We start from the raw sequence: 24,389 nt of genomic DNA, 5'->3' as shown, positions 1-24,389 counted from the left end.
GGAACAGGTGTTTTCCTAACAGCAGCCTGCCAATCACCGCAGAGAGAGGCGGGGGAAGCAGGGATATGCACGGAGAGGCAGGGGGGCTCATCTCATGAATACAGCGCACTCATAATGTAACATAAATAGAGTTTATTATTAATATTTAATAACAGAAGAAAACAATTATGTCTTTCAGAGCTAATCTTAAACTGATGTCTGGCACCTTGAACCATAAAATATTTCTGGCTACTACATTCATAAGCATCATGGTCATAAGTTTCCTAATTCATCGTCAGTTCACACAGGTACAGTATCTCATTCATATCTAGAAATCTCACTAAAGGGGTCATGACATTATAAAGGGGATTCCCCAGGTTGGCACCCTCCCCCCCTTTATGACCCAGAGCTGTTGCAAACATTGTCTCGCTCTGGCGGACCAAGCTCGTCCATGTATTACATTACTTGAATGACTGTCATGTAATACTGAAGCCACATCCCAATCTGATTGTTGAGTCAGCTTCAGAATAAGAAGGGGTTGTCTTCATGAGTTGACCACTTTAAGACCTCATTATGACTCACGCTGTAATACGGTACCCATGGTTCAGTTCCATAGGGGGTGGGGGAATTGCAGCCATAATACAGACGCTAAATTGCATCCATATTACGCCCGCGTCATCTGGTCTTAGTAAAGTTTAATATAGTTAATATATTTTATGTCTCTCTTATCTTCAGCCGATTCTATGTTATCAGCCATGTTCTCAAATTGGATTACTGACAGGAAATCTAGAAAAATATTCTCACCATGAGCTCTACACGTCATGTTCTGAGAACCTCCATGTTCATACGTAATATAATAAGCTGCACTAATATAAGATGCAAACATCTTCAGATATATTTGATAACCTCATTAAGAGATCCAAATTAGGATTTAAATCCGGGCAACACATTCAAAAATATACAGCAAATGTTCAGAGGGTGAAGCTCTAGGGGCTGGCAGGGTTTTTTCCCCCCAATGCTGGTTGCCAGGGGGCGCCAACTGGCCACTTGTCTCGGTCAGGGTATTTAGATACAGGGAAAAGGCATCTAACTGAATCTTTGCCTTACGTCAACTCTACTAATATGGCGGTAATATTGATATATTCGGATATAAGGGTGGTCGCTGATTAATGGGATTAGATTTATAATCTGGGTGTACCATAAATGTGTCTGATGATGACTGGGCTGCTATGTTCCTAGATGAATACAGAAGGTTGTGCAGAATTAGCTCAATTGTAGCTGCAGATGTAGTGAAGTCCATATATTCAGTGCATGATATGGACATGGGTTAGAGGGGAATTCTATATATAATCTCTATTAAATCACATTGAGCACCGACCTACAGGAGCAATATGGCTTCTTCGAGGGAGACTTCCTTGTTCCCAACTTCTCATATATGCCATAAGTGTGTTCAACTATAGGAGGAGCTCCAGAACACATGCAAGGGGTTCTAGATCGGAATAAGATTGTTCCCTTGACTTGGAACATGATACATTCTTCTAATGAGACCCCCACCAACTGGGAGCAAGGAGCTTTGGCTTGAATGCAGTCCACTACAGTTTTGTGTATACAGCTTCCATGCAGACCTATGTGTATTGCAAACAATCCCTATGTATAGTCTAATCCTGCAGCCATGTGTTATTGTCTTATATTCTACTGTTTGCAGGATAGTAAAGGGGGTTTTACACTGGGCGATTATCGGGCAGACAAGGGTTCATATAACGTTCGTTGCCGATAATCGCCCTCTGTAAACAGGGGAACGATCAGCAGATTAACGAGCAAAAGCTCAATCATCTGCTGGTCGTATCGTTTTAAAAAAAGATTACCATTGTCAGCAGCACATCTCCCTGTGTACACAAAGAGACGTGCATCCGACATGATGATAATGTATGGGGGCGAGCAATCAGAGTAACGTCCGCTCGTCCCCATCCATAGCTCCGTGTGACAGGAGCAAAAGAGCGCCGATCTAGCGTCGGCAGGTGTAAAAGGGCCTTAAGACACAAGGAGCAGATGAAAGGGAGTAACAGATGACTGCAGTATCAGACTACACAGATTTTGCTTGTGGTCTGTATCCATGGAGACAAATAGATCTTCATAGGATCTGTAGACCGAAAACAGAAGTATATTTTTAATCAGTTTGCTGGTGATCTGTCTTAATGACTTTTTAGAGAAACTGATCTTGCTACCATAAGGGGAGACAGAAAGCTAAAGTATTATCAGACATTTTATAGGGCAATGGTCTTCAGTCACCGGGTCACCTAGAGTACAAGTATAAAGAGACACCTTTCGGCTCCCCCTTGACCTCTCTATTTGTATTAGTCTTGTGTGCGTTAGCCCTGCATAGGGTAAAGATACTACTACACTGAGGTAGGAGCATCCACATGACAGCCCACATGTAACCCAACAGCTACTAATACAATATCCTGGTTTTTGGGGATCTTTAGTTCAATGGAGAAAATATAAAATACGGTTAGATATAGAATTCTCCTAAAAATTCATTATTTGTGCATTTTTGAATAAATAACTAGAAATATGCTATAGACTATTATCATTCTGTATTTTTCAGGTTTCCCCTGCAATCGTGCATTTATCTGAAAAGACTCCTATACCTAAGGTAAAGTCCAGTAGTAGCATTACCCTATCAAGAGAAGAGCTTCTTATCCTCAACAAGACATCTCAAAGGATCCATCTAGTGTCGTTTAATGATACTAAATATGCCTCAAGCGCCAATAAGAGCAGGGCAATTATTATAAACCCAAGACAGAAGTACTGCACCGGAGATGAGTTAATTGTCCAAATTGATATGTTTGATTACTTGGGTAATAGGAAGACATATGGAGGAGACTTCATAAAACCTAGACTATATAACCCTACACTGAAGGCCGGAGCCTCGGGAGTGGTCGAAGATTTCAACAACGGAACTTATCACGTCCACTTTATTTTATTTTGGGAAGGCAAAGTCTTTATTTCTTTGTTACTTTATCATTCGAGTGAAGCGGTTTCAGCTCTATGGAGAGCAAGGGACAACGACTATGGTCTTATATTCTTTGTAGGAACATTCGTAAACAGAAACCAGTCCGTTAGAAGTACATGTGGGTTCAAGCTGGACACATTAGGAGAAGTATGTGAATATAAACCCGTAAAAGACAATGAGTCATTTTATTGTCTCAAACAGGACAATTTCCACTGTGGTTCATTAAGTACTCTCCAGTCCTTCAACCGAGACATCTCCTTCCTCAAGGAGCCAGAGACGCCGCTGTTTAAAAGGTGAAATATTTACAATATATATTCATTCTCTTGGTTACAATGCTTTCTGTGGTTTTTTATAGTTACGATCAAAGATCTACGTAGCATAGCAGCGGACCAATGGAGAGTAGAGGCCTAAGGCCCTCTACTCCATGGATAGTGTGAACCTGCTTAGATGGTCTTCTCTCTTCACATACTCCACGGCATAAATAAAGGAGCCCATTCTAAGGGTCATGCCACCCTACAAGGTTTATGAGGGCTATAGGCAAATATGCACATGCCATTCTGTCCCGGGGTGAGGATGAGTGGTGATGAACCTACAGCAGTAGAAGAGTAACTTTGTTTTATTCGTCATAGTAGGACCACTACTTCTTAGCTAGATCATCATGTTCAGTTTCCCATAACTCATGACAACACTTCTTCAGAAGGGCCATATATTTCAATTATGCGGCAAGAGGGGGTTTGGGCTCTGACATGAGCATATATAAGGTCTTGTTTTTTGCGGGACAAGTTGTATTTTTTAATAGCACCATTTTGGGGTACATATAATTTATTGATTAACTTTTACTAACTTTTTTTTGGGGGGGGGGAGTAAAAGAAAACCTGAAAATTCACCCCTTTTTTTTGCGTCCTAAATCTACGCCGTTTACCGTGTGGTATAAATAACACAATAACTTTATTCAGCAGGTTATTACGATTGCAACGGTACCAAATTTGTATAGATTTTGTATGTTTTACTACTTACACAGTAAAAACACTTTTTTGTTAAAATTATTTGTTTTTATGTCTCCATATTTGAAGAGCCATAACTTTTTTATTTTTTCGCCGATGCGGTTGTGTGAGGGCTTGTGTTTTGCAGGACGACTTGCAGTTTTTATTGGTACCATTTTGGAGTAGATGCGACTTTTTGATCACTTTTGATCACTTTTCATTAAGTCCGGATTCACAGAAAACAGAAATTTTACCATTGTTTTTTATTTTATTTTTTACGCCGTTTACCGTGCGGGTTAAATAATGTAACAGCTTTATAGTCGGGGTCGTTACGGACGCGGCGATACCAAATATGTGTAACTTTTTTCCTTTATTTTGTTTTTTTTAATTCTTTATCGCCGGGTGTCAGTGGGATGAGAGGGAGCTCGCTATTTAGCGCCACATCTGAGGGGTTAAACGGGTGAGATCGATACTAATATCGATCTCACCCGGTCGAGCAGGGACGCCCCCAGCCCTCAGCTACCTCTGGCAGCTGAGAGCAGGGAGATTTAACAGCTCCCTGCTCTGTTTATTTATCCTTTTGCAGCGGAGTGAAACGGCTATTGCATCAGAATAAAGCCCAGTAATGACCGCCGTGAAAAAGCGGTCATTAAGGGGTTAATAACCAAAGTGATATCACCGGATGCAATGACATGAGCTCCTTCCCATCCTGCAATGTAATAGTACTTTGCGGTAAGAGGGTAGTTGACGCAATACTATGGCGTCACATAAAGCTGCACCCATGTCATCACCAGCAGGAGACAGCTGGGATTGAGGGCTGACATTCCACTGCAGTAGCTGGGATCGGAGATAACTTTGATCCTGGTCGTTTACCCATTAGAATCTGCTATTATAACAGCAACCGCAGAACCTAAAGATATAAAATAAGGAGTAGGATCCCTTTGTCTTTCCAATGGGGCCCCATCGAGGGGTATTGATGGGTTGCTATGGCAACATGGAAGCCTAACATAGCTGCCATAATTAAGTTCCTATTAAGCCATGTATTAACCCCTTCCTGCTGCAGCCACTTTTGACCTTCCTGACAGAGCCTCATTTTTTAAATCTGATAACTTTGGAATACTTTTACCTATCCAAGCGATTCTGAGATTGTTTTCTCGTGAGACATTGGAATTTATGTTACTGGTAAAATTTGGACGATACATTCATTATTTAAATGTGCAAAAAATGAAAATGTATCTGCTTGTAAGATAGATAGTTATACCACACAAAATAGTTGCTAATTCACATCCCCCAGTTTGTGTTGTGAAGTGACTTTAAGGGGCCCATACAATACAACCCCCCATAAATCAACCCATTTTAAAAACTGTACCCCTCAGAGTATTCAAAACAGCATTTAGAAAGTTTCTTAAGACTTTAGGCATTTCACAAGAATTAAAGCAATAGGGGTAAAATTTACAAATGTAATTCTTTTTTGCAGAAATTCATTTTTAATCCTTTTCTTTCTGTAACACAGAAGGTTTTACTAGAAAAACGCAACTCAAAATTTATTGCCCAGATTCTGCAGTTTTTAGAAATATCCCACATGTGGCCCCAGTGTGGTAATGTACTGAAGCACCGGCCTCCGAAGCAAAGGAGCACCTAGTGGATTTTGGGGCCTTCTTTTTATTAATTATATTTTAGGCACCATGTCAAATTTGAAGAGGTCTTGTGATGCCAAAACAAAAGGCCACCCCAAAAAATATCCCATTTTAGAAACTACACCCCACAAGGAATTCATCTAGGGGTGTAGTGAGCATTTTGACCACACAGGTGTTATACCTATTTTATATTAGAATTTGGACATGAAAATGAAAAAAAAATATTTTTTTCCAATAAGATGTCGTTTTAGCTAAAAAAAACAACTTCTATAAGGAATAAAAAAAGAAAAAGCCCTCCAACACTTGTAAAGCAACTTCTCCAGAGTACGAAAATACCCCATATGTGTTCATAAACTGCTTTTTGGGCACACGGCAGGGCTCAGAAGGGAAGGAGCATCATTTGGAGATTTTGCTGGATTAGTTTCTTGGCCCTATTTGTAGAGCCCCTGAGGGACCAGTAAAATGGAAATTCCCCAAAAGTGCCTCCATTTGGGAAACTAAACCCCTTGAGGAATTAATTTAGGGGTGTAGTGAGCATTTTGACCCCCATGGATGTTTCATAGACTTTATTAGAATTGGGCAGTGAAAATGAGATTTTTATTTTTTTTTAGTGCAAAACTTTTTATTTTCTAAACAAATAAAGGCGAAAAAGCAATTTTTGTAAAGTAATTTATCCCGAGTACGACAATACCCCATATGTGAACATAAACTGCTGTTTGGGCCCACGGCAGGGCTCTGAAGGGAAGGAGCGCTATTTGGCTTTTGGACTGTATATTTTGCTGGATTGGTTTCTGGGCGCTATGTTGCACTTGCAAAGCCCCTGTAGGACGAAAACAGTGGAAGCCCCCCAGAAGTGATCTGATTTTGGAAACTACACCCCTCAAGGTATTCACCTAGGGGTGTAATGAGCATGTTAACCCTGCAAGTGTTTTCCAGAAATTAGTGTACACTCGATGTTGCAGAGTGAAAATGCCAATTTTTCCATAGCTAAGCCAAATATGTGGTGCCCAGCTTGTGCCACCATGAAAAGACATCTCTCTAATTATTATGCTGGGTTTCCAGGTTTTAGAAACACCCTACATGTGGCCCAAACCTTTTGCCTGGACATTCGACAGTACCATGCGAAATGGAGACCTAATTTGGTGATTTACAAAGTATTGGTTCCCGATTGCAGGGCTCTGATGTGAGGTAATAAAAGAAACCCCTGAGAAGTGACCCCATTTTGGAAACTACACCCTTCAAGGCATTAATCAAGGTGTGTAGTGAGCATTTTCACCCCACTGGTCTTTTCCATTGGAGGCTTCCATACAAGGTAGACCGGGATGCCAGTGTTAGGCCTCTGGTTGCCATAGAAGACTTTGGCACACCGGTGATCTCGTCGCTAGGGTGGCTATTAGGTACAAACACCTTAAACGCAGCAGTCGCTTTTGATCACTGTATTTAAGGAGTTAATGGCGGGAATCGGTGCTAACTTCGGTCCCTGCCATTACAGCAGGGTGTCAGCTGTAACATACAGCTGACACCCAGGGATGATGGCAGTACTCAGCTTCTTAGCCCTTGTCATCCATTTGTCGTATGGATACGACATTTTGCGGCAAGCACTGACTTTCCATGACGTATCCATACAAAAAATGTCAGGAAGGGGTTAAAGGCTATAGACACCTTTGCAATGTCATTTTTCGTATTTTTTTTTTAACGTTCATTTGCTTCTTAAATGCAAGATTAAACAACTTTCTAAATAGTCTTGATTAAAATTTTCCTATAATTTTGCTGCTGTAGGGTCTGGGGGGGAGGGATTTATGTAACTTTACTTGAACAATGGGTGTTTCTGGGTGTTTTCGGGCGGAGCGGCGGAAACAGTGGTGGGCTTCAAAATCCTGCTTTTGAGGATTTATATGTTGCTAAGTATGGCAGTGCAGGGAGAGGGAGGGGGAAATCACACACTCGTCAGCATCAGTGTCTGTCAGCATTATGGAGAAGAATTCCCTTGTGGGTTGTAGAAGAAGAAAGCAGTACAGGAATGAAGCTGTGCTGATACATGAGTTAGTGAAGGAAGCAGCATCCTAGACACACAGATTTCTCATCCAGCCTGTATTACTGGGAGGGACACGTCCACATGAGAAATGTCAGAAACTAGGAGCAGGTTGCAAACTGAATTTCAGGGGGACTGAAAATGAACAAAGGAATGGAGATTGCAGCCTGAAATTTAGTGCAACTTTTTTAGCTCAATTACTTTTACCATGTCAATGATCTCCATAACCTTTAAAGGGGTTGTCCAGTTTGGGGCTGTTTCTTATATTGATAACTTATCCACAGGAAGGGTCATCAGTAGAAGGCTCCAACCACTGTATACTGGCCTTACTGCAGCTCTGCTCTGATTCAAGTGAATCAGAGCAGAGCTGCAGTAACCCAGCACGGCTGCTATACAGTAGTCAGAGCCATCTGCTTCCAGCACCGACCCTGCATAGCTTCCGACGCCCGATGGCAGCCAGAACAGCTGATCGTATTGGGCCAAGGTGTCAGACCTCCACCGATCATATACTCATGACCTATCCTGTGGATAGGTTATCAGGATAAAAAAACAGCCCCCAAACTGGACAACCCCTTTAAGCTTGGCCTAACAAGTGCTTGTCAGTTTTACCTTCACAGGATACCAATGCATTGGAGTATAGAAGTATTACAATGCATTATAGAATACAATTTAAAGCGAGCCTTAAAAGTCCCCTAGGGGGACAAAAAAATAATCAGGGTTTGCCCAGCTGGAATAACCCCTTTTACTTACAATATTATCGTGACTACTATTGAAGAACTGTATCGCGTATGAATTACTGTGTTTACTTATATATATACACACACAGCTTCTCATCTGTCAGGATCTGTGGGAATTCCCACGGTCTGTTTTTCTAGATAACAGGAGATTGGCCTTCACAGTGTCCAATGTAATAATCAAGAGGGGAGAGGAATAGATCTAGAACGTAGCTCCGAGCTCCATTTTACTTAATATTAGGACTAAGACATGGGCAAGAGCTGGTCCAGATCCTTATAAGAAGCTTGTACCCACATGCCCCATCCCTGCCCATGTTCAGACACAGTTCTTTTCTTGTTCACATTAATCAGGACTTTCCATTTCACTAAAGCACTATTACTGTGCCCAGTGTCTGCCAGGTTTTCTACCAGCAACTGCCAATATCTGTTTAGTATGTCTCTGCAGGTTGGAGCTGTCTCAGATACAAAGAGTGCCCATAGACAAGAGATTGGCTGCCCCATTCTCCACGGCTGCTTTAAGCATAGGGCTAGTGGTGCAGCTGCATCGGGTCCCCAATGGCACACAAGATAATGATGCCATGTGTGGTGCGCCAGAATTAGTGAAGAAGCCCTGTCTAGTGGAGGAGGTAGGAACAGGACATGTCAGGCATTCTGCAGGGGGTCTCTATCGCAGGACATGTGGCAAGTGGAAAGTATTCTGGTGGGCATCTGAGGCATTTTAGATGTGGCTTTGGAGCATCTGTGGCTAGGGCTCAGGGGGCATCTGTGGCTAGCACTTTAGTGGCAATCTGGAGGGCATCTGAAGCAAAGGCATTTCTTGGGTATCTGGCTGGCGCACACTAGGGGGAAAAAAAACACTATGAAAAATATTTCCAAAGCCCATTACATAACGTGACAGTTTTAATGATAGGTGCCACATTATTTCCACTAAAGCTGGGGGAGCCCTTATGACATCATCGCACAGGGCCCACCTATGTGTTAAAATGGCCTTGCCTCCTTCCTCCAAAGAGTGGAGTTTGGCACCCCCCCCCCCCCTTAAACATTGTACACGTTTGATAGACGAAGGATACACAGATTCTGCTGGGTGTAATTGTGACCAAGAGGCTGTAGACTCCTTCTGGGCATTAGCCCTCAATCGCTACCCTAAAAATGCCCTAATGGTCAGACTGCCCCTAAGCAGTACAGATGAGGTCTAGGAAATGTGTCACCAACCTTTAGTGTCAGTAAGATTACTTACTATTTTTGCCATTACCGCCCCATACACAGGTACTGTGTTACTCAATCACGATCAATCATCGCAGTGCAAATAACCCACTGCCTATGGTGAAACTTAAAACGCATGGGGAAGGGAGGATAAAATATTTTATGTGAACAGGCCCTCAATTCAATACATGAAAAAGTCAATAATGAACGTCAAAGAACCCAAGGACAGAACAAGTGTATTTCTAGTGCCAATGTAATACTAATATAACTTGTATATATGTGTTTTAAGATGCCAATGCAAAACCCATCCCTTTTTTTTTATACTGCCAATGTGTCAGTTATATCCTGTACTGCTTGGAATTATGGTGCAGACGTGTTATTTTTATTCTATAAAACAAGTTATTGCTAGACAAGTGTTATTGATGACGTTCTCTGTGTTTCTATTGTGTTGTTTTATTATGTTCGTGTGAATTGAGTGAACTGTTTTTCATTTGTCCGTTATGCCAAATGTCTTTTATTGATGGCTTTCAATGGAAGATTCTCGCATACACTTTCTCTTCCTGATTAGCTGTCTTCTATTCACTCCTTTCATCCTGGTAGAACGCAAACAACACAAACTAAACTGTGCCCTAACTTGTCAAAGTTTATTGCGGCATCAAAAGTTTATTGTGACTGTTTGAATAGAGCATTTTGGGACTTGGACCAAAAAAGTTTTGTATCACTAGTGATCGATACATTTGTTGACTTATTAAACATTGCCATCTAGTGGTAATAAAGTATATTACAAGTGCTTCAATTGAACACTGCTCTACAAGTACAAATGCCTTCATATTGTAGAACTTTTTGCCCTGGCCACCAGTGTTCAGATAGTAAGGTTGAAAAAGGACATCGAGTTAAACCTATTATCCCGCAGTGTTGATCCAGAGAAAAGGGAAAACCAGCTCTATGAGACAGGAGCCAATTTTGGTCATCTTAGAGGGAACTGATCAACCATGACAATATACTGTGCCATAGAGTTCCATAGTTTCACTGCTCTTACAGTAAAGAATCCTCTCGTGTACTGATAATGAAACCTTCTTTTGTCTATATGTAGAGGATGCCCCCTTGTAAATAATTACCGTCCTGGATATAAATTGATCATTAGACAGATTTCTGTATTGACCTTTGTTATATTTATACAGTAATGAGGTCTTCCCCATTCATCTGTTTTCTAAACTAAATAGTTCCAATTTTGATCATTTTTCCGGGTGCTGCATTGTATTTTTTGTTTTGGTCGCTCACCTCTGAACTCTGCTCTAGCTCTTCTATGTTTTTCTTATACACAGAGGCCCCAAACTGAACGTAATATTTTATTTGTGGTCTAACTAGTGATTTGTAAAGCGGTAGAATTATGTTCTAATGATGCCCATCTATGCCTCTTTAGATGCATCCTATCATCTTATTTGCCTTGGCAGCAGCTGCCTGACACGGATTGCTGCAGTTTAGTTCACCCTCCACCAATATCCCCATGTCCTTTTCGATGTGAGTTCAACCAAGCGTTTTCCCATTTAGTCTTTCTCAAAATTTTCATTTCCACCAACCTTTTATGCTCAATAAATGCTTTGGAAAAATTTACTCTGACCCTTATTTAAATATTGGCACCACATTTGCTATGCACACCCGTCCTATGCAACAAACACTGTCATTGTAGAATTCTTAAAGGAGTTTTCCACTTTGATCAATGCCTTTTTGTTAGAAAGGTCCCCTATTATATAAGTTGATCGGCTGCTAGGACCCCCAACCAGCAGCTAAAATCTGTAGAACATGGCAGCAACTGTTGGATTTTTCTGCAGCGCCACCACAGGCAAAATTTAACACTACACAGTTCCTATGAAAAAATCAGGGGGCTGTTCATTCAATGAACAGACCTGCTGGCTCCTCAATAGTCACGCTCTTTGTATCCACTCTCTACTCCGGGTAATAGATCCTGTGTGAACTCAACTCTGTTATCCCAGAATCCCCTAATAGAAAATATGAAAATGAGTTCTCCAAGCCTGGCGACCCCTTTACCTACTAGAAATAGAGGTCTGCCTATCACTGACATCTCAGATCTTTATGAACAGTTAAATCAATCACATATTTAAACCCCTTAGTGCCATCCGACATACAGTTACGTCACATGTGCGCTACCCTAAGATGGCGCAGGCTCGGGAGCGGCGATCACTTAGAACGTCCGGGATCAGTGATAACTCAGTACCGGCTGTTTACCCACTCAGATGCTGCGGTCAGTTGCTCCCCCTGTCCCCCGATCCCCCCCATGGTCGGCCCTCAGTGCCCTACTATTATGCCTTGCCAAAGGCAAGGCTTAACAGTAGAGCACAGATAAAGTCAATACACTGCAATACATAAGTATTGCAGTGTATTGCATGAGCGATCTAACGATCGCATGGTAAAGTCCCCTAGGGGGACTAGAGAAAAAGTTTAAAAAAAACTCTAAAACATTTTATTAACTAAAAGTACAAATAAAAAAGCCTTTTCCCATTTTTCGAAAAAAATGATGTAGGCAATAAAAAAGATGATTGTATCCCCGTGTCCATGAAAGTTTGAACTAGTAAAATATTACATTATGTAACCCACCGTAGGAAAAGACAAATTCACAGTGCAAGCATTGCTGTTTTCTGGTCACCTCGCTTCCCAAAAAAATTGATTAAAAAGTGATCCAAAAAAGTTACATCTATCCCAAAATGGTACCAATAAAACTACAGGTCACCTTGCAAAAAAAAAAGCCCCCACAACATAGAAAAAAGCCATCAACCGTTGGAGTATAATCCAAATTTTATTGAACAAATCTCCTAATGATAACAGATTTTTTTTTAGAAGTAAAAAACTCAAAATGCACTGTTTCAAATTATTATGCACAACAGAGATCAAAACATTTTAAAGGTTGTAAAGAGAACGAAAATGGTAATTTGTTAAATTTGCAGCATCAGGAGGTCATATTTACAGAAATCAAAAGCTCTTTCAATAAAAAAAATCTTAGCAGGCCAAGTTACATGTTAACATAGGACCCCTTCTCTGATATCACCTTCACAATTATTGCATCCATTGAATTTGTGAGTATTTGGAAAGTTTCTGCTTGAATATCTTTGCAGGATGTCAGAATAGCCTCCCAGAGCTTCTGTTTTGATGTGAACTGCCTCCCACCCTCAGATATTTTGCTTGAGGATGCTCCAAAGGTTCTCAATAGGGTTGAGGTCAGGGGAACATGGGCGCCACACCATGAGTTTCTCTCCTTTTATGCCCATAGCAGCCAATGACACAGAGGTATTCTTTGCAGCATGAGATGGTGCATTGTCATGCATGAAGATAATTTTGCTACGGAAGGCACGGTTCTTCTTTTTGTACCACGGAAGAATGTGGTCAATCATAAACTCTACGTACTTTGCAGAGGTCATTTTCACACCGTCAGGGACCCTAAAGGGGCCTACCAGCTCTCTCCCCATGATTCCAGCCCAAAACATGACTCCGCCACCTCCTTGCTGACGTTGCAGCCTTGTTGGGACATGGTGGCCATTCCCCAACCATCCACTACCCCATCCATCTGGACCATCAAGGGTTGCACGGCACTCATCAGTAAACAACACGGTTTGAAAATTAGTTTTCATGTATTTCTGAGCCAAGTGCAACCGTTTCTGCTTGTGAGCATTGTTTAGGGGTGCCCGAATAATAGCTTTATGCACACTTGCAAACCTCTGGAGGATCCTACACCTTGAGGTTCGCGGGTCTCCAGAGGCACCAGCGGCTTCAAATACCTGTTTGCTGCTTTGCAATGGCATTTTAGCAGCTGCTCTCCTAATCCTATTCATTTGTCTGGCAGAAACCTTCCTCATTATGCCTTTATCGGAACTAACCAGTCTGTGCTCTGAATCAGCCACAAATCTTTTCACAGTACGATGATCACGCCTAAGTTTTCTTGAAATAGCCAATGTTTTCATACCTTGTCCAAGGTATTGCACGATTTCACGCTTTTCGGCAGCAGAGAGATCCTTTTTCTTTCCCATATTGCTTGAAACCTGTGGCCTGCTTAATAATGTGGAACGTCCTTCTTAAGTAGTTTTCCTTTGATTGGGCACACCTGGCAAACTAATTATCACAGGTGTCTGAGATTGATTACAATGATCCAAAGAGCCCTAAGACACAATACCATCCGTGAGTTTAATTGAAAAACTAATAATTAAATGTTTATGACACTTAAATCCAATGTGCATAATAATTTGGAACACGGTGTTTAGCTCGTCTCGCAAACCAAAAAAATACCTCATATGGTTATTTCGATGGGGAAAAATAAAAAATCTATGGCTCTTGAAATGCAATGATGGAAAGACTAAAATGAAAAAAACAAAAAAACTGTCTTCAAGGGGTTAATATATTTTCTTATGTTTTCCTTTTAGGAAAAAGGTAGCCAATAATATCCAAGGAGATTTTAATGACATCAATGTATCCACATGTAGAGGTAAATGTTTCTTTCAAGTTCTCTCTGAATTGTCTGAACATATAGAAATTCTGTAGCCATTAGCAGCTGTGAATTTACAACTACGTTCTCTCTAATTGTTAACAAACCAGGATTTGCCAGAACTCTCCCAATTTTTAATCAGTTCACCCTTTTTACAGCTATTACATTATGCAGCTGAAACCCTTAGCGATTGACTGATCACCAGTGGTGGCAGCTACACATTTCCAATGTGGCGGCCACTACAGGGAACATGTAGTATTACACAGAGTTCATTCAAATGAATAGGTGACCGTGTAATGCATGGTTTGGCTGAGTCCTCCAAAGCGGGAGCCGCTCTTTGTGGCGAGTCTCCACTGAACGTGGTCTCAACAAGAGACATACCCCTCTATTATGTCTATATGCCCTAATAGAGCTTATGGACATCAGAGAAGGAAATCCCTTGCTTGGGATCACCCTCTATTATCCAGAACTGGGAGATGCTGCCCTTATAGGTCATATGGACACAGGTTGTCCTTACAGTAAAACCCTTTTAGGAAGAAACATAACTCAAAAATGGTGGACTGTTGAAGTATTGTGTAAAGAGTAATGAAGTGTTGGTAACTTTACCCTTGTATCAAGAAATTACGATAACCCGGTTGGTAGTGGTATAGCTTGGAGGTCCTCTGACACAGTGCAAAACTAAAGCTAGGTGCACCACCTATTCACCAATGACTTCCCATGCCACTTTATATAATGATGACATATAAGGGTCTATAGACATTGTAACATATATATATTTTCTGGATAGAGAAGGAGAAGCATATATGGAATCTTATGTAATCTGTTATTTTCTCCATGTCCACAGCTCCTTCTAACCTAAGCAGATGTATGATCGGAATGGAGTCTCCATTTCCCAGTGGTTTTGTATTACAAAATAAGTGGAGACCTGTCTTCTGTAACATCCCCGACTTTACTACCCAAGACCAGATGTACGCTTGTTTAAAGGATAAGATGGTCTATTTTTTTGGAGACTCAACAGTGCGGCAGTGGTTTGAAACTTTAGTAAAAATGTTAAAAGGTATTTATATTATGTATTAAAATCCACCTTGGGCAGAACAGTTTTAATACATAGGTGGTGCCAGGGAAATATTTCACGAGTGCCCTCCTTTCCTGAACTTTTTAATACCCTTTTACATTTGAAAACCGGAGAGAGACACAGTCCCTCCACCCCCAGCCGTGTAGTGAATGCAACATGGCACACATAGCAAAAGTGAAAACTGCAAATTTGATAGCAGCATGTCATGTATCAGTGCAGTCAGTATATGTAGATACTTACCACACACATGTACTCACACATATGCATGCCCACTACATACAGTACATGGACATACACATGGACCCACACATATGCATACTTAGCACATACATCTTAACTACATACAAAAACTCATACTCCCCAAATACAGGCGCACATACACGCACAACCAACTATGTACGCCCACTACATACATGGACATACACATGCTCACAATACACATGGATCCACACATATGCATACTCAGCATATACTTAAATGCATACACATACATCCTCACTACATACAAGGACTCACACTCACCAAATGCAGGCACACATACATGCACAACCACCAACTATGCACGCTCACTACATACATTGACATGTAGCAGCTCATCACATACATGGAGGTACACATGCACAAACTCACTACATACGCACGCCCTTAAAGTGGCTGCCCAGGATTAGAGTAGAGAAACCTGGTTGCTTTCTTCCCAAAACAGTCCACACCTGTCCTTGGGTTGTGTCTGGTAAGGCAGCCCAACTCCATGAGACGGATTTGCAATACCCCACACAACCTGTGGACAGGTGTGCCACTATTTTTGGAAGAAAGCAACCATGTTTTTCTGATGATGTACAACCAGTTTAACATACATGGACTTACATATGCCATGTTCTCCCCTGTGTGCACGTTCGCCACATAGATCTTCGTACGCTCACAACATACATGAATGCACACATACACATGATCATCACGGAGCTGGATGTGAAAATAAGAACAGCATACAGGCACTGACTTCGGGTAGGGACACACACAGCTTAAACACTGAGGATTTTCCGCAACGGATTTCATTGCGAAGAATCCGCCGCATATTACAGTAGCGGCAGGGTGGATGAAATTTGCACAAATCTCACACACACAGCGGTAAAAATCTGCAGAGAGTCCGTTCATAAATTCACCTGTGGTGCGTTTTTTTAAATCTGTAGCATGTCAATTTATGCAGCGGAATCGCTGCTCTTCTGTTGCGGGTTTTCCCCATTCAATGGAGAGGTAAAACCTGCAACAAATAGGCAAATGTTGCCGTTTTTGCAGCGGAAAAGCTACGATTCTGCCAAAAAAAACGCAAATAAAAAGAAAACAAACTGAATTTTATGGTTTAACAATATTAAAAAAAAGTTAAGGTCCCTGTTCACACTGAGTTTTTTGTCACTGTTTTTTGACACGGAAACCGCGCCAAAAAATGGCTGAATACGCCTCCTATTGACTTCAATGGGAAAAAGAAGCTTCATCCCTCTGTGCGGTGTAAAGCCCGGCCTCCTGTGATGACAGTTAATCCAATGTGACTGCTGCAGCCAATCAAAGGCTACAGCAGTCACACAGACGGCAGAGTCATCCCAGGAATTGGGTAACAGATGATAGACGACCATTATTCATCTCCCAGTATCTATTACCGGTGTAGGAACCCGTTTTTTTATACCAATGCATCAGACGGTAATATGACATCACCACACCCTTGATATCCTCATTCATCCACAAACGCAATGTCAGAACACTTGGTGCGTTCACAGGAGATTGAAGAAAAAATAGCTTATGTAATGATGGCTCAGAAGTTAAAAAATGTCAACTTTTTTTTTTCCCGACAGGATTCAAGATCTTTAATTTACACCGCGCTGGCCTCCATTCAATGTTTTTTGCAGCAGATGACAAAAATAATATTCTGCTGTTCTTTAAAAAGCACAGTCATCCTTTTGTCGCATCGCGTTCCTACGTTGTAAAAGATGATTCCTACATGAGCGATGAGATTGATCATCTAGCTGGAGGTCCTCACCATGTGATCGTCATCTCTTTCGGTCAGCACTTCAGACCTTTCCCAATCCAGCTCTTCATCAGGAGAGTTATAAACGTACACAGAGCCGTGGAAAGACTCTTCTTAAGGAGTCCAGATACCAAGGTTATCCTCAAAACCGAGAACACCAGAGAAATCCACCCAGATTCCGAGAGATTCAGTGACTTTCATGGCTACATCCAATACCTGATTGTGAAGGACGTCTTTAAAGATCTCCCTGTTGCTACAGTTGATGCATGGGACATGACAATTGCCTTCAATACATATAATGTCCATCCACCGGAGGCTGTAGTCAGGAACCAGTTATATATGTTCTTGTCCTACATTTGTTCTTAACATTTTTAAGAGGACTATCCAGGATTAAAAAAAATAGATTTGCTTTTATTATTCAGAACCAGCGCCATTCTTGGGCATGGGCTATGTCTGGTATTGCTGCTCATCGCCATTCAAGACAATGGGCTTGAACTGCAATACCAAACACATCCCATGAACAAGTGTGGCGCTGTTTCTGGCAAACAAAAAAGCAGATCCATTTATTTATTTTTTTAAATCCTGGACAACCCCTTTAGACTATATGCTCACCTTTAGACACTTTTGCTCATCTAGATATAATCTACATGAAAATTTGAGTAAGAACTGCATTCAATTCTGATGGTTGTTACTGGAATCAGTCAACAGTTTGCTGACAGGCACACCCCTAACTACAGTAGACTGTATGATTCCCAATAGGTAACTCTATGCAGAAACTGAACAAGCAGGGAATGTCGGGCACAAAGGTCTGTAGAATTGCGTGTGATCTGGGGGGGGGGGGACACAGATTATAATACAGAGTATAAGATAAGCAAAAAAATTGCAAATAAAATGGGCTTCAAATCATGAACATCAGGGTTACCAAGGGTCTGTAAATTCCTGGAGAGTCCCTAAAAATCGTGGACTTTTGTCCATATGTTCGGGATTTTTTTCAAGTTGGAGGAGCAAATAGAGGTTATTATCATCATTTCAGAAGTCTAAGCACATGTTGCTAAAGTTTTTGTATCCCTATTCTAATCTGTAGACATACATCACACATCATCTTTATGATTTATTATGATTTTACAATTTGTCCATTAAATATTTTTGGTTGTCCTTGATTTTTGGATTAATTTTCCTGAAAAAAAACAACAATATCAGGTTGGCAACCCTGGTGGACATACGCTCTACTAGACAGGGTATGTGGACACCATAGAGGGGATGACCCCTGCTCGGTATCCTCCTCTGTGAGAAAAAGATAACCGCTTGCTTATAATGGAAGCCACGGTGCAATGCCGGATCTGATACCAGCAGGGCCCGACAGACCCCATTGACTCACTTGCAGGCAGCGCTATTTTTCATGTCAAATTTTACGGAATCTGCAACGAAGGCTCAAACACAAATGTGAACATAGCCTTAAAGCAGCTCCAGCTCATTCACCTGAATGGTTGTCATGTAATACTACTTGTATGAATGGCTATGGCTTCCCCTGGCCACAACAGCTGATCGCCAGGGGTTAGAGAAGCCGGGCATGAGAATTCAGCTGATCGCCAGGGTTAAGAGAAGACGGACCCAGGCAATCAGCTGATCGCTGTACCGACTACTTTTATGAAGGGGCTGTCTTCATAAAACAACCCCTTTAAGGTTGCCAGCTTTCTCGGTTTATCAAATAGCCAATCTCTCCAGTATTGCTGCATAATTTGTCAGATGTATCATGAAAAGTGAATGAGCGGTCAGAACAGTAATGGCAGCCATATTAATTATCTCACGCAGCTTTTCCATAAAATGAAACGACTGAACACGATTTTTTAGTTTTAGAAGAAATTACTCTTATATTGGCTTCAAAAGGGGCAGGGTTTATGCAAGTGTACCCAAAAGTGGGCATTTCTGAGAGGTTTTGAAGGTGTTCTTGGTTGGACTACAGTGGGGCTTAAAAGTGTCCTGCGAATGGGTATTTAAATGTTAGGAGGTATGCTTAAAGGGATTACCCAATCTGGGAAAATTAGGCCCTGCTGGCAATCAGCTGATAGCTGCAGGTTTGGCAGCTGAAACTTCCAGTGACTAGCGGCCACTGCAGGGGAAATTTGGTATTACACTCTCATGGGTCCTCCAGAGAGGGAAATGTTCTTTGCAGTGGCTCGTCTCCCAGCTAAAAGAGGGGCCCTGATAAAGGGATTTCCCTCTTTGACGTCCATATACCAAAAATTTCATATAGACAGGGGCAACCCCTTTAACCATTAAAAGATAAATATTTCTCGTTTCCGTCAGTGCCATAGAGTTTAAATAGAACAGCAGGGCGCATGCTTGACTGCCGCTCCAAAATATTCCTAGCTGGGATCATACAGCTAGGAGGTACGAGGGACAATGGTCTCCCGTTTTAGGGATTGGTGGGAGTCCCAGTGGTCGAACAATGACCATACTAACCTAGATCACCTATACAGCGGATAGGTAAGAAATGCTTTTTCTCCTTTAAAGAGGACCGGACACCTGCCCCTTATTTGTATATATCGTAAGAACTCTGCATTTTAAGAAATGTATATTATTTAAGAATATTGAGGATAAACCTTTGTATTTTTGCACAGTCTCAGACTCAAGAGACCGAGCCAGAAGTCCCTACCCCTTCCCTAAACATTCTGCAAGACTTTGTCTTATTTCCTTGTCTGTACTGACTGGGAGTGCGCTAGAGAAGAAGCTGCAAAGGCCAAATTTTTTTTCTGCTGAGCTGGCTCAGTTTTAATTTATTAAAAATGGTGGCACCCAATGCATAATCGTCATAGGTGCCACTTTTTTGTTTCTTTCTTTCTTGTATGTCTGATGAAGGGTTCCGTCTTGTTAATTTTACATGAATATTTTATGTAATTATGTACAATATTATTTCTTGCAATTGTTACTTCGCTCAGCACCATTAAAGTTCTGCATCTTTTATGTACTATCTTTTACTACATTCTATGCACCAAGTTTATTATTATTATTATTATTATTATTATTATTTTAGACCCTTTTTGCACCCTTTGACAGTTTTGAAGTGTATAGAAAAATAGTCATGGTTTAGAGGAGTGGTAAAATGGGCCAGATTTATTAATGGCGTGCACCATTTTTTTGGCACAAAATATTGATGTAAAGTACAACAGTCAAGATGTAGCGTAATAGAGAGAAAAGTGTCATAAAGTGGGTGCTATTGTAATAAATTTGGCGCAGTTTCTATCTGGTCTAGTTTTATCCTGTCAAAATTGAAGTCCGAATAAATTTGCACCTTACTTTTAACATCCCTGTTTGCTGCAAGTGATCTGCGCATCCAGGCGAAGAATGAATAGGGGGGGGGGGGGGTTGCGCACATGTGCAGCTCTCTCTGTTCACTTCTATGGAAGTTACAAAAACAGCCGAGCTCAGCTGTTTCCTGAGTCCCGGCCAAATCCTAACTCAGTAGCTGGAGCCCAGCGACAGTGGGAGAAGGTAGGACGGGGGTCAGGGTCCCCGTTCTAAAGCTAGGTCCTAAAGGTGCAACCCGCATCTATTGGACATATATGGCATATCTTGTGGCTATGCCATAAATGTCTGAGGTGGAAATTACCCTTTAAGTAGTAGAGGAAGCTTTTTCTCTAAATGTGTGAGATTCATTATAAACTTCTTACAAGTTGGTAAAAGATCCCTGAATTGTTCTACCACTTTATAAATCACTAGTCAGACCACACATGAAATATTGTGTACAGTTTCGGGCACAAGAAAGCATGAGCGGGTTCAAAGGTGGGCAGCTAAAGTAATAAATTGATTGGGTGGCATACAGTACCCAGAAAGATTATCAAAATTTGGGTTATTTTGTTTAGAAGAAAAAAAATTATGTCCGATGGGGTGACCTAATAACTATATATAAATCAAAAGTTCAATACAGAGATCTCTCTGATTTATACTCAGGACTGCAACTATAACAAGGTGGCATCCTCTATGTTTAGGGGATAGGAGGTTTCTACACAAACATAGGAGATTCTCTACTGTAAGAGCAGTGAGACTATGAAACTCTCTATGAAAGAGATGAAGAGGGGCCTGGATGCCTTTCTTGAGTGAAGTAATATTACAAGCTATGGTTACTAGATTACTGGAGATGGGTCGTCGTCCAGGGATTATTCTGGTTGCCATATTGGAGTCGGGGAGGAATTATTCCGTAAGATGAGGAAAGTTCGCTTTTTCTTCATGGGGGTTTTGCCTTCCTCTGGATCAACATTGCAAAATAATAGACTAAACTGGATGGACTACTGTCTTTTTTCCGCCTCACAAACGATGTGATGAATGATTACACCATAAAAAAAACTCATTCGGTTTCATATCTGGTGGCTCCGTCCAGTGGTTCAAGCACTTTTGAAAAATGTTGAAGCTAAAGTTGGCATGGTTGGCTCCTCCAAGATAAAGTTCATGTAAGTTATGGTTGTCTTAACTAGGTCTTCAAAATTGCAAATCCAAGACCAACTTCAGGGACATAGTTATAGGGGGTTTAGAGGTAGACGTCGTACCCCGGTCCTAACACCTTAGGGGGCCCAAACACCCAGATTACTAGGTCTCCCGCTCCTGCTAAGTGACTCTCGAAAGGAATGGGTTGCAAGAGAGTCAATACCCTGAGAACGGTTTATAAGATTAGAAATAAACGTTGCAATGTCGAGCCGACATATCAACAGGTGACAATGGACGCTCCCCCTGCACAAACATGGCCGAGCACTGCGACATTAGCACTTTGGTGCCCTGACTGGAGGCAGGATGGCAGATACATGCCAACGGTCTATCCTCTCTGATATCAGTCATGACTTATCTGCCACAACAATATTAGAATGGGGGGAGGAAACCTCCAGCTCACCAGTCCAACGCCTGACACCTTTGCCTCACTCGGATCTCCGCGACGGTCCACGGCAAACAATAGAAGTGTGAAGAAAGTTGATCCAGCGCTGCAGGTACGTGGTTAAAAAGGAACGTATTCCCAATTTTATTGCATCAAAAGATTAAAAATTCGATGTCAGGTGCATATGGGCATCAAGGCAGTATTAGGTGGATATTTAAGCGCCTACGCGTTTTAAGCACGGCAAGTGCTCTTAGTCATGGCATCCATCCATCCACCTAATACTGCCTTGATGCCCATATGCACCTGACATCGAATTTTTAATCTTTTGATACAATAAAATTGGGAATACGTTCCTTTTTAACCACGTACCTGCAGCGCTGGATCAACTTTCTTCACACAACAATATTAGCTAATGGTATGAAAGACTAAAGTGTAGCTCCATTGAGTACTAGGAAATATATACATGTACATTGGCGGGACTGGACATCTGCAGTATATCAAAATTCATACGGATTACTTTTAAGACGTTGCCCACATGCTGGGACCCCCAGCCATCAGCTTTATTCTGTGGTGGAACATGGCAGAAAGTGTTCAATCTCCCAGCAGCGCCACCACAGGGGAAATGTAGCATTACATAGTGCTCGGTGAAATTAATGGGATGTCTAGGACAGGACAGAACAGAGAGACAGACTCTCTTTGAAGATGCCCTCGGCTCCAGCTAATTAACCCCTTAATGACCGCCCATACGCCTTTTCATGACGGTCATTAAAGGCACTTATGGCACAGCGCCATGACATAAGTCCGGAACGGGTGTCACGTGTCGCGTAGAGCTGGTTTTTGGATGCCTAGTTACCTTTGATGCCGCCTGTTTAACTCTTTAGATGCCACGGTCAAAAGCGAATGTTATCTAAGTGGTTTCAGAGGGAGGGACTTCCCTCTCACCCAACCGGAAGCCCTACAACGCGATCGCAGGGCAGCCGGGGGCCTGCCAAAGGCATAATACAATGCAGTACAGAAGTATCAAATAATAATAAGTTTCAAATAGTCGCATAGTAGAGTCCCATAGTGGAAAAAAAAAAGAAAAATAGTTTAATAAAGTAAAAAAAAAAAAAAAGTGAAAAACCCACTTTGTCCCCCTTACAAAATGCTTTATTATGAAAAAAAAAAAAGCTAGACATATTTGGTATCGTCACGTCCATAACGACCCAAAATATAAAAATACTATGTTATTTACCCCGCACGATGAACGCTGTAAAGAATAAAATTAAGTAAACAATGAGGTTTTCTGTTCATCCCACCTTCCAAAAAATGCAATAAAAAGCTATCAAAAAGTCAGATGTTCTCTAAAATGGTACCGATAAAAACGACAAGTCTTCCCTGCAAAAAAATACGCCCCATACGGCTGCATCGGCCGAAAAAGAACAAGTTGTGGCTCTTCGAATTAGAATACGGCGACCCAAAAAATTATACTTTTAAAGAAAAAGTGTTTTTACGGTGTAAAAGTAGTAAAACATAAAAAAAACTAAATCCATTTGGTATCGCCATAATCGTAACGACCCGCTGAATAAAGTTATTATGTTATTTATACCACGCGGTAAACTGCGTAAATTAAGACGCAAACAAAATGTCGAATTTCAGGGATTTTTTTCATTATCCCCCAGCAAAAAATAAACTGTGTGCCCCAAAATGGTGCCATTAAAAAATAATACTTGTCCTGAAAAAAACAAGCCCTCACTAAAGGGTTAATGAAGGTTTTTCTAAAGGAGATATTTAAACCTGACAACCGCATTAACATATTAGAAAACAATAACCGTGAAAACGGCGGATTTTAATTCGTTTAGCCGATGGTTTGGGGGTAAATATCATGTGCAACACGTGAGTGGAATCTGCTGAGAAGTCAGTCGATCACATTTTCTTTTCTTTTGGCCGCTTATCTTCTGCTATTGTGGATGGAGTTGTCCGCTGAGGACGCGCGGTCATTTGTTTTCCTGCGTACGCTTTTTACTTTCAATATCGGACCGGAATCGTCTAAAAAGGTGGTAGACGTTTGACCCCATTGTAGGACTGCGACGGCCAATGAGGTTCGGCACATTTTTTTGAGAAAATCTTAGTAAGATTGACCAGTCCTATACTCAGGCGCGGTCTGCTATCTCACATATATGACCAGCTGAACAATTCTTAATGCCGCTACACTGAACGCCCGTTATTATAATTTATAGTTATTGATTTCAATGCCTCCAGAGCTTCTTGAAACGTGACATTTTCTGTCTGTAATCTTATCTATGACCTTTACACTCAGCAACCACAAACATGAGCAGACTGCGCTGAATTGGGCAGCAAATGCAGATTACAGCTTTGCA

At 41.4% G+C, this 24,389-nt stretch overlaps 1 protein-coding gene across 1 annotated transcript; it reads left to right on the top strand.

Moving 5' to 3' along the window:
• Positions 1–191: 191 nt before the first annotated feature.
• LOC142665464 (NXPE family member 1-like) lies at positions 192–17,584 on the top strand. The gene is made up of 5 exons (XM_075845169.1): positions 192–287; positions 2,585–3,285; positions 14,012–14,079; positions 14,918–15,130; positions 16,993–17,584. Exons 1-5 carry the CDS (start codon positions 195–197, stop codon positions 17,529–17,531), a joined length of 1,614 nt encoding a protein of 537 aa, XP_075701284.1. The 5' UTR covers positions 192–194; the 3' UTR covers positions 17,532–17,584.
• The last annotated feature ends 6,805 nt before the right edge of the window (positions 17,585–24,389 follow it).

Source organism: Rhinoderma darwinii, chromosome 13, assembly GCF_050947455.1.
Source record: "Rhinoderma darwinii isolate aRhiDar2 chromosome 13, aRhiDar2.hap1, whole genome shotgun sequence".
NCBI lineage: Eukaryota > Metazoa > Chordata > Amphibia > Anura > Rhinodermatidae > Rhinoderma > Rhinoderma darwinii.
This window is presented reverse-complemented; position numbering and strand designations above follow the sequence as displayed.